Source organism: Macadamia integrifolia, unplaced genomic scaffold (assembly GCF_013358625.1).
Source record: "Macadamia integrifolia cultivar HAES 741 unplaced genomic scaffold, SCU_Mint_v3 scaffold3370, whole genome shotgun sequence".
Lineage (NCBI taxonomy): Eukaryota > Viridiplantae > Streptophyta > Magnoliopsida > Proteales > Proteaceae > Macadamia > Macadamia integrifolia.
Window position 1 is genome coordinate 7404 of NW_024869436.1, and position 11699 is coordinate 19102.

Here is an 11699-nt window from a genome sequence, read left to right on the forward strand (position 1 = left end):
CTAGGTAGCTCTTAATACCACCAATCCTGCTGAAACATCCATGGAATTTTTTTTGTTCTTGATGCACATTACGACGGCCATTGAATCGCATTCAATCCAGGGCTTTCGGATATTCATTGATCTTGTATGATTGATACCAGCAAAAAAAGCTATGAATCCAGCAACAAAGTTTGAAGAAATCCCTTCATAATTTGCAAACAACCTAGAGGGAATCCCCTGGTCGTCATGCAAAATCCCTCCAGCCCCAGAGCAACCAGGATTTCCGAGCGAGCACCCATCAATATTGAGCTTCCAATATACCAAGGGAAGGCATTGCCAAGGTACTTTAACAATCTTCCTTGTTGTTGATGGAGATATCAGTACCTTTAACTGTCTGGAAAATACAAGCTCCGATACCGACTTGATATTGATTGGAACTAACTTGGAAAAATCAATTAAATCTCTCAACACTGCCTTGACCACAAAAGAATGATTTCTTTCCAAACATTCATATTTCCGTTTGTTCCTTGCAGACCATATATGGTATGGAATAAGAATAATCACAGCCATCTAAAGCTTGCTCAACCCAACGATTTTTCCTTTCCGTTTCCACCATGAGAATAATTCCTCGATGGACGGAAAATCACACCGTGATACTAGTATGTCTGTACTCATATTTGGCATCTCTTGTAATCCATGGAAATTTTTTTTGTAACCTCTCTAAATATTGTTTCCATGTATCTTGCTAATTTTCGAATGAAGTCAAATGTAGACATACTAGTATCATATTCAGATATTAATTTGATGAGCTGAGTAGGAGGTTCCCTCTTACATGCTGTGGTCCATCTCATCATTTCTTTGATTCCCATTTCGCATATCCAAGATTCAAAAGTGGCACCCATAGATGATGATAATACAAATTCACTACATTCTGGCACAGAAAATGATTATTCTTTTGCAAATTTTCAATATCCTGTGTGTCCTCATGGAAAAAAAATATGAAATGGAATTATGTATTCCAAGAATCTCTTCACAGTGTAAATTGGAAGCCCGATGAAGTGACTACTACATGTATGCAAAATGATTTGGGTATTTATAAGCACATCCATGATAAAATCTTTGGAAACCACATAGACATTAGATAGGCTTTCGGTGAGGAACAAAAAAGATAAGGTCTTCAACTTCAGATATTGTAATTCTCTTTCTAGAAAATAATATTCATCATGATGTTTCCATAGATCATCCTTGTCAGTGTCTGATAAAAGAAAACCATCTATAGATAATAACAAAAGTACCCACCACAATGGTTAGAAATTGGGCAACAATTACGATGGGAATTGACCATTTGTAGTCATAAGATGACTCAGAATCACCACTGGACAACCACATATTTTTTTCGGTATTCAACCTCATCAACATGGTTCGTAAGACAATTGCTAGAGAAAGGGTACATGGTGTGCCAAAAGTGTGATGACTCGAAGTTTCACATGACAGTATCTGAGGGTCGCCTGTATAGTTGAGTACATAGAACTTCAGTAAAAGTTTTCTTAAGCCCTGCACATTCTTTGCATATCGGGGATCTAAAGAAGGTCTAGAACTAAAATAAGTTGGCCAGAATTCTGTTTGGCCTCTAAACGCTATTGCAGATGATCACATCAGCAAAAGCAATAATAAGAGGCAGACCATGATTATGATGTGCTCTATTATGAAATCATCAGAGATCACACCTGTGCCAATTTGTATGCCCACATTAGCAACTATGGTAACCACTGTCATGCTCAATGCCGCCAAGTTTCCATAGCATTCGGATATGCTCATAGTCCCTATTGAGGGCATATAAAATCCAAGTGAGGTACACAACAGTGCAGTGTAGGATTTATTTTTATTATTTGTCCCAATTGATCATTGATTGGGTTCTATTATGGAAATCCAATATTTGATTTGATTGCAAATTATCTTGGATTCTATTAAGGATACCCACTTTATTAGTTTGGCTGCAAATAGGGAAGATTGCCATCTAATTGATTGATCTACTTTAATGGGAGATAAACATTGTGTTATTAAAGGAGACTAGGTCTCCCCTTGTATAGTAATGTATTAATCTCATCCATTAGAGAAGTGCATTGAGAAAATACTAAGGGAAAAAACCTACCTCCAAGAAGAAAAAAAAGGTTGCTCGTTCGTGCAAGGACGGCATCAATGGTTGTATCAAACTCAGCTGGAAACAACACGCTATCAAGGGTGAATGGTATGTCGTTTTCCCCTCTTGTATTGAAATGGTTCATAGTGCATTGGCAAGATCCTTATTACGATTTAGGAATTATTATGTTTTAAATTCCATCAGTGGTATTAGAGCTTGGGTTTGCCAATAGGTTATGGATCGTTTTAAAATTAAGATCATCCATGAAAATATTTTTTATTGGAATAATTTTGAATTATTTATTATTGGATGAATGTCATTAAAGAGGCTGAAATCAACCATGTCATAAGTTGAAATCAACCATTAAAGAGGCTGTAATAATTGGTTAAGGTTCTATTCATATGATTTGGGTTGATATTGAGATGGGGACTTTCCCATCATAATGTATATTTAGTTGGATTTTCTTAATTTTTTTAATGATATAAGTATTGAGCTTTTCTTCTAGTGATGGGCTAGGTTTTATTTAATTTTTTAAGTGATTCAGATATGGGCTTTAACCCATGTAATGTTTAATTCAAATCAAAACTGACTTAAACCCATTGCTGCAGCTCATTAAGCTCAATAACCCATTAAGAGGTTTATTTGATCTAAAATCAAATCATGTTGAACCAAACCAAACCAAATCAATTTTTTTTAACCAAAATCAATTTGGGCCGAACTGGGCCTGGTTGACCTGAACCCGACCCGATGACCCAGATTTTCAACCCGTCGGGTCAGTCAGCGACCCACCGGAATCCAGTCACCACTGGTCAACTTTTCGACATTGACCGAAATATTCCGACAGGTTCTGTTTTGTTTTAAAAAAAAAAAGGCAAATTGAAATAGAAATTAGCCTATAAATCTATTTGTTTTGTTTTATATATATATATATATATATATTTCTGTTTCTGTTTCTATTTCTATTTCTATTTCTTGAAACACTTTTCTGTTTTTGTTCTTTATGTCATTAAAAAAAAAAATTTAACTTGTGTTTCTATTTATGGTAGTATATGTTTTCTATTTCTGTTTATAAAAACAAATATGTTTATGTGGTGGAACTTTAAGTAATAAGAGAAATACATATTAGGGACCTAAACTTAACCTTTTAGTGACTGAATTATTTATATGACAGAATCATTAAATAACCGCTTCTGCTGTGATTCTGTATTCATTTTAAATCTGATTTTGATTCCGTCTTTCCCTATGTTTGCTATTATGGGAGAATTTTAAGATAACATATTGATGACCCTAGTTGCACTAAACTTTGGGATAATTAAATTAATACTTTAATAATGTCATAAATGATTAGATGTTGAAATTTTAGGGATAAAACTAAGAAAACTAGTGAATCGATTACCGCCAAAGCGGATCAATCATGAAAATTCAAAGTGATTGAACTAAAAATAACTGTATCCAAATATCATTAAATAAATGACATTATAAAACCCTATTTTAAGGCATTAATGACATTCACATGGCTAAGAAGAGTGGGAGAATCTGAAGATACACACTTCTCTCAATTGTGTCGAATTTAATTGTTAGCCTTAAATATAAATAAAATTTTATCCCATAAATATTGTAATTAGTTTAGGATATTTGGCCATGCAATTATGTTGAACGGGAGTATTCAAAGGTACACATTTCATCATGATTGTGATGGCCATAATCGTTAACCCTAAACATAACTGTGATAACATCAAATTAAAGATAAAATTATAATATATTATAATAAATCATTAGTCTAATAGTTAGGTTGGAATGAGACTGTCCAAAGGCATACATTTCTGCTTGACTGCTTAGATAGATTTCTAGTCTTATTTAGTACTATTTGTGATTCTGTTATAAACATAAACAAGTTTATTATGTACACTTCAATTTATACCATATTTGGAATCAAATTCTTATAATTTTTTTATTCTAGTAATGATTATTTATTATTTCTATTTTAGTTTCCATTAGTTTGGAAGACTATTCATAAGAACAAATAAGTATAAATTGATGTATATATGCAATGATTAAGAACACCTTATGTTGAATGTATGCTAAGTGAAAGTATATCACCATTGAAGTTTAAATATGTATAGGACATTAATAATCATGCAATTGGGTTGAATAGGAATATCCAAAGGTATATATTCTACTTGGTTGTATAGATTATATCTTTGGTTCTAGACTTAAAGAGTGATATAAATATTTCATTTAAAAGAGTTTAGGATATTAATGATCATGCAATTGGGTTGAATGAGAGTATCCAAAGGTACACATTCTTCTTAATTGTATGAATTATATACTTTAGCCTTAAATATTGTTGTACGATACATTCAATTTAAATTGAAATCATATAAGGATTTAGAGCATTAATGATCGTATAGTTGGATTGAATGGGAGTATCCAAAAGTACACATTCTTCTTAATTGTATGGATTATATTGCTGGCTATATACATAAAAGTATAATAGATTCAATTTAAATGAAAACTTTAGGGCCTTATGATGATCATTATATGACAGTCAAAGATGGAATGTGAATATCTGAAGGTATACATTCTTGAATGAATGAGTTGATCTATATTTAAAAGCACAGAGATCAAGATAGAATGTGAGTATCTAAATGTATGTCTTTCTTGATCATTTTGATGTTTTAAATAATTATGCCCTAAGGATTACTTATAGATGTCGTTCAACACCTATAAACTGAACCACTAGCATGTTACTATCTTGATCCCGAAGGATAGATTATAATGATGCAATAGGTTACTTTATTACTGTTAAAACTCAAACCTAATATTATAATAGACATGTGTTATTTACTTCTCTTTGATAAGAGTTCTATCTATTATATTTCCTATAATAAATCATTCATTGCTTAGATTATGTTAAATTCAATTCTTTAAAAGTTTAGACTCTTTAAGATCTACCATAATATAAACGAAGGTAGAAAATGATTGATTCTCTACACAATAGAATATAAAAAATTACACCTAGAAAGATAGTGAGTCCTCCATAAAGATTTTAAATCTCACAATAGGAAGTGATACTTCTAGAAAGAATGTTAGATAAGGATTGGTTTAAAAAGAAGGGTAATAATGTAAATCCTTGCATGTTTTCAAACCAATATTAACTAATCTCATATGATAATTGAAAGATTCACTAAGATGGTATTGTTAATCTTCCATGTAAGGATAGCTTATGATATTGAATCCAAAAGGAATGTGGGAGTAGAGTCTAGTTGAATTTAAAAGAATGTAGAGTTAAGTCTAGTGGAAACCTGATAGATGCTAGAGTTCGAGCAATTGATACTCATAGACTCATTATGGATAATGGATTCCAAATAGACCTTATGAATACTCTATATGTTCTAAACTTATCTAGACTTGACTCTGGAATGTACAACTTTAATTTGGTGAACAAAATTGTTAATGTTTATAAAGATAAAAATCTAGTATCTACTAGATATTTATATAGTGATCTTTATAAACATTATTTTGGATTATATCTCTTTTAGAAACTTTCTTCTTACTTTGTACATAAGTGTCAGAATAAAATATGAATCCAACAATATTGATTCCTCGCCCTTATGACATAAATGCTGGGGTCATATATTTGGACCTAGAAAAGAGAGATTAGTGAAGGAAAGAATAATGTCAAGTCTTGACTTCACTGATTTCACTATTTGTTTAGATTACATTAAAGATAAGCAATCGAAGTAAAATATAGTAACTGTCATAAAGATTATTGTATTTGTCCGATTCTTTAAGATGAAGGGTATAACTCCCCAATACATAATTCCTGGTACACTTAGCACTGTAGAAGATGCAATCGTACCCTTATGAAATTAGTACATAGCATGATAGGCAAATGCTTCATTGTTCGAATTTCATAAAATAAAATTTGATCTTAAAACCATAAATTATTACTTTATGGGTAGTTGTTAGTGGTCAAATGACTGTAGTACCAGAATTGTATAAATATGAACTGCTTGATTTTTAGAGAATGATAACATTAGTGGGAGTGAGAAACCATGTAAGGTGGTGTTTAAGAAACATCAGATTTCGCTACTGATGTTTGCATATCATAATAGTATTGTCTCACAGGTGACTATTGAAAATAATCTTATGAACAAACTATGAAAGATGTAATACTCTATGATGTAGTTATCACATAGAATACTATGAATGTCCTTCAACCAAAATTTATGTTGGACCTTTGAAAGTTAAGAGGTCTGTTATTTCGGATGGTTGTATAGTATATCTCCAAGAATCAGAGTTCGATATTAGAATCGAGAATGACATAATTTTCACATTCCATTAATGATGACGATTCTCTTAAAAGTGGGTAGATGCCATGAAAGATGAGATGAAATCAGTTAGTAATAGTGATGTCTGGGAACTCAGTCAAACTACCTAAGAGCTTTAAGGCAATTTGTTGTATGTATTTAAAACTAATCGCGTCTCGAAAGGTAATATTGAAAGATATAAAACCAGACTAATTGTAAAGATTTCACTCAGAAAAGAAATAAGGCATTGATTACCATGAAACCTTATCTTTTGTTTCTAAAAATGATTCTCTTAAGATCATTTTAGCGTTGGTGGCTTATTATGACCCTGGAGCTTCACCAAATGGATGTGAAAGGTATTCTTGAATAAAGACTTAAATGAGGAAGTCTACATAAACGAGTATGAAGAATATAATGAATAAGAAAGATTTAGAGTGCATATATAAGAAATTCATATACAGAGTTAAACAAGCTTCCTGATAGTGGTATATAGCATGTTTAACCACGTTTTCTTTTATTTTCTTCAGATTTATTGTGAACATCTTTATAGATGTATATATCTAAAACTTAGTGGGAGCATGTTTATATTTCTGGTTTTGTATATGAATAATCTTATTTAGATGGGCAATACGAAATTGTTTCTCTCAAGAACTTCTAAATGAGAGATATAGGTTTAACCTCTTTTATTACTAGCTTAAAGATACGTTATCATATATCTCGCCAATTATCTAGGCTATCACAGGAAACCTATATTGATGAAGTTTTAGAGGGATACAATATATACATTTATTGATCAAGTGTTGCATCTATAATCTAATGTGATAAAATTGATTTATGGAAGTGCCCATAGAATATCCAGAATGTATATAACATTTTGGCACTCGTCATGACATTAGTTCCATATTGGGCAACTATGTGATTGAAAGTAATAAGATACCTTCAGGGAACTAAGAATTGTATACTTACCTGCAAAGAATCTGATTATTTGGAAGTGATTAGATATAAGGACTCTGATTATGTATGATGCTTCGATGTAGAAAGTCTATACCTAGATATGAGTTTCTACTTAATGGTGAGGTAGTTTCTTTGAAGTTTAAGAAGCATTATTGACTATCTGTTTTTATTTTGAAAGCAGAGTTCGTGGCATATTTTGATGCCACATTTATAACAATATTGTCATTAACTCACGACTTTGGGTTGTCGATGCCATTTGAAGTTGTTGAGAATATATTGAGACAATATTGCAGCTGTGAATTACTTCAAGAATGATAAGCATTTTTGTAAAGCAAAATTTTTTGGAGTTTAATGCAGTTTTATAAATATAATTCAAAAACAAGAGTGTATATTGTACATATCATGACCAATATGATACTTATGACTAAGGCATAAGTGCGCCAAAGTTTTACACAGATCTTATTGCAGGTATGAGTCTGATTAAGAATTAATGTGTTTGGTTGTTTGTATTTGTATATGACACTCCTTTATAGTGATCACATTATATATGGTTTTTGATTATTTCTTATTTTATCATTGTGTACACATTTCTTTGATATAAATGAGATATTATTGTTTGGACCATTTATTATTTGTTTCCCTACTTAAGAACCGGTTTGGGTGGGATTGTTGATACTGTGATTGTGGAAGGGAGTGTGTCGACCCATAAATGATGCATAACTGCCATAGTTCATATCAATAGTTTCATTCATTCAAGGTATTATTGAATGCAACCAATGGATAGGGTGTTTTGTTAAAGTGGCTATATTGAATTGTTTCTTAAAATTGTTGGAATCCAAGAATTGTCATTTTAACAAACAAATCTTTTAACTTGTTTTTCATAAGTAAAACTTGGGTTGTTGTGAACTGGTCAAATGGTTCAAGTGGGAGATTGTAAGATTTATTTTCCTTATTTGTCTCAATTGACCATTGATTGGGTTCTATTATAGAAACCCAATATTTGATTTGATTGTAAATTATCTTGGATTCTATTAAGGATACCACCATATTAATTTGATTGCAAATAGGAAAGATTGCTCTCTAATTGATTGGCCTACCTTAATGGAAGATGGGCATTGTATTATTAAAGGAGACTAGGTCCCCCCCTTGTATAGTAACGTACCAATCTCACCCATTAGAGAAGTGCATTGAGAAAATACTAAGGGAAGAAACCTACCTCGAAGAAGAAGAAGAAGGTTGCTGGTTCGTGCAAGGACGACATCAATGGTTGCATCAAACTCCACTGGAAACAAAACGCTATCGAGGGTGAACGGTATGTCGTTTCCCCCTCTTGTATTGAAATGGTTCATAGTGTATTGGCAAGATCCTTATTACAATTTTTGAGTTATCATGTTTTAAATTCCATCATACAGTGCTAGTGAGCTTGGAGAGCTGATCCTCAACTTTAGGCATAGGTGTGGTAAGATCAAGGATTTTGTGGCCACTGCTAGGACCATCATGGTGAATGCGTTCATATGGAACAATTTACCTGGCATAAATGGAGTAATATTTTAAGGGAGAAGAAGCCTGATTTTTGTGTGTTGCCGAACCCTTGATTGAGGTAGGGGCTTTTCCTAAGCTTTTCTTCATCAAGCGAGGGTTTGACTCCGTTTTTATTCATAATGATAGAGGTGATAGAGCTCCTAATCCCTGGGTGGTGCGCACAAGGGTGAATAAGCCGGTTGTTATGGCATCTTCGGACTAGCAAATTACTATGTCTATGCAATGTTTGCAAAATAATTTTTTCTTCACAGTGGTCTATGCTAAGTGTTTTCACGCAGCAAGGAGGGACTTCTGGTCAGAGTTAGTGGTGGCTTATCTAGGTCCAAATACGTCTTGGATAGTTGTTGGAGATTTCAAAGCAACCCTGTTATCTCATGAAAAGAGGGACCTGGAGCATTCAATTTGGGGTCAGCTGCGGACTTTGGTGCGATGGTAGACTCTTGTTTGTTGATACAAATTTCTTCCCAGGGTCGGAAGTTTACTTGGTCCAACAATAGAAGAAGGGGAAATGTCTCTGCTATGTTGGATCATAGCTTTAGTAATGATGTGGCTCTCCTAGTTTCAGGATTGCCATCAGTTTGTGTTGTAAAGGGTGGCCTATGATCATTCTCCTTTATTGGTAGTGTCTAAGGCACCTGAGAGACCTCGAAATTGTCCTTATTGCTTTCAAAGGTTTTGGACTAAGCATGAAACCTTTTGCACACTGTGAAGGATTCGTGGGTTGAGGAAATTAGAGGATCTCCTATGGTTGTATTTGTTAAAAAATTAAAAGACTGAAAGGTGTGCTGCGATCTCGGGCCAAGGCTAGTTTTCCAAATTTTTATCTGGAATTTGAGGAGGCGAAGAAGGGAATGGAGGACATGCAACGAGAGATTGAAGTGAATGGAGTGACTGACTCCCTCTTCGCCCTAGAATCAGATGTAAAAACCAGATATCTGAACGCCCTGGAAAACTATGAAAAGCTGTGGGCTGAGAAATCCTGTATTAGGTGGTGGCTGCAGGGTGACAGATGTTCAAAATATTTCCATGCCTATCCAAAGATGAAGTGGATGTAAAATACCATATGGGTTCTTAAAAAAGAAGATGGGGTGGTGATTTCTAAGGAAAAAACAGATTGAAGAATATGTGACTAGTTTTTATGAGAATTTTCATAAAGTTGTGTCCCTTCAGAATCATATGGAGCTTCTGGATTGGATTCCCAATTCCCTGGAGTAAGGCGATGGGAACAACTTGGATGAGATCCCTCGGATTCTGAAATCAAAGATGTGGTTTGGGTCCTTGATCCGGAGAGTGCTTCGGGTCCAGATGGCTTCCCTGGAAGTTTTTATAAGGTACATTGGGATATCATAGTTCAGGACGTTTGTAGGGGTATTAAAATTTTTTTTTCTTGCTGATTATATGCCCTATGGGATCAATAAATTATTTTGGTATTGATCCTGAAATTAAAAAGAGCGGCCTCCTTGGATAAATTCCGCCCTTTGTGTATAGGGAATTTTTTTATGCAAAATTATCACTAAAGCTTTAGAATTAAGATTTTCGAAGGTGCTTCCCATTACGATTTCTGAAGAGCAGGGGATATTCCAGAAAGGGAAGAACATCCACTCTAACATCAACTTGGCCTCGGAATTGGCAAACATGATGTACACATCCACGAGAGGGGGGAAGTATGGGGCTGAAAATTAATATTCAGAAGGCATTTGACACCATCTTCTAGAATTTTCTATTCCATGTTATGCGAAGGTTTGGTTTCTCTTAGAGGTGGATTTCCAAGTGCAGGTATCATGGACCTCCGTCGAAATCGTGGTAAGGCATGCAGCGCATGTACACACGCTAGGGTTCGACCTTAATGAGATGAGATAGTATCCCCTAGTCATCAAATGCCAAGGGAGGGATACACGTTATGGGTAAAAGGGAGTCACCACCTAGAAAGGGTCTAGGACCCATAAATGTCTCCCCCAATCAAGGGAGAGAGACTAATGACTCTGATGGATAAGGATGGTTTACACCAAGATTCAAGACAAGTGTCAAGTGACAGACTGGGAAGGTGTTAAGCACCTAGTCTGTCCGGCCCTAAGGCCGGTCTCTTTTTGTTTGACCAAAATTTATTTGTACCCTACTAACTAGTCCTAAATCTAGGTCACTGAAAACCCTAAACTAGGTATCTAAGCATGACATGTGAAAACCCTAAGCCAAGTGTCTAAATTATGCTAGCTAGGTTATGATGCAAATAATGAAATGATTATGCTGATTAAAAATTAAAAACCCTAAATGATTTAATTGATGTATTATGAGTCTTAGATTAAGCTAATGAAATAAGCCTAAACTTAGGATTAGTTTAGCAACTTATGAAACCATAAATTAAACTAATTTGATTAATTGAGCCTGACCTAGATGGATGATCAATGAATTTGTGAGATCCTAAATTGAATTAATTAAAATGATTAATACTAATCCCTAATGATTTGTGAAATGAATTATTGCAATCCTAATTAATCTATTAATCTAATAGGTAAAAAGATTTTTAAAGAAAGACAAAAACTTGAATTGAATGGTGAAAACTACCCAAATCTAATAATTTCAGATGGAAGTTTTGGAAAACCTAATCAATCTAATAATTTAAACAATTAAAAGCAAATTTTAAGAGTCAATTAAATGCATTATGAACATTACTTAATCTAATGAGTTAAGACTTTATTTAATTAAATATTAAAATAATTATTTAATTAACTACCTCAATTTAAGTAAATGGAATCTAGATATTATGGAAAATA

At 33.5% G+C, this 11699-nt stretch overlaps 1 protein-coding gene across 1 annotated transcript; it reads right to left on the bottom strand.

Moving 5' to 3' along the window:
* Positions 1–549, bottom strand: LOC122068081. Its single transcript, XM_042631929.1, has one exon. The coding sequence runs from the start codon at positions 547–549 to the stop codon at positions 1–3; it is 549 nt and encodes a 182-aa protein (XP_042487863.1).
* Between the last annotated feature and the right edge of the window lie 11150 nt (positions 550–11699).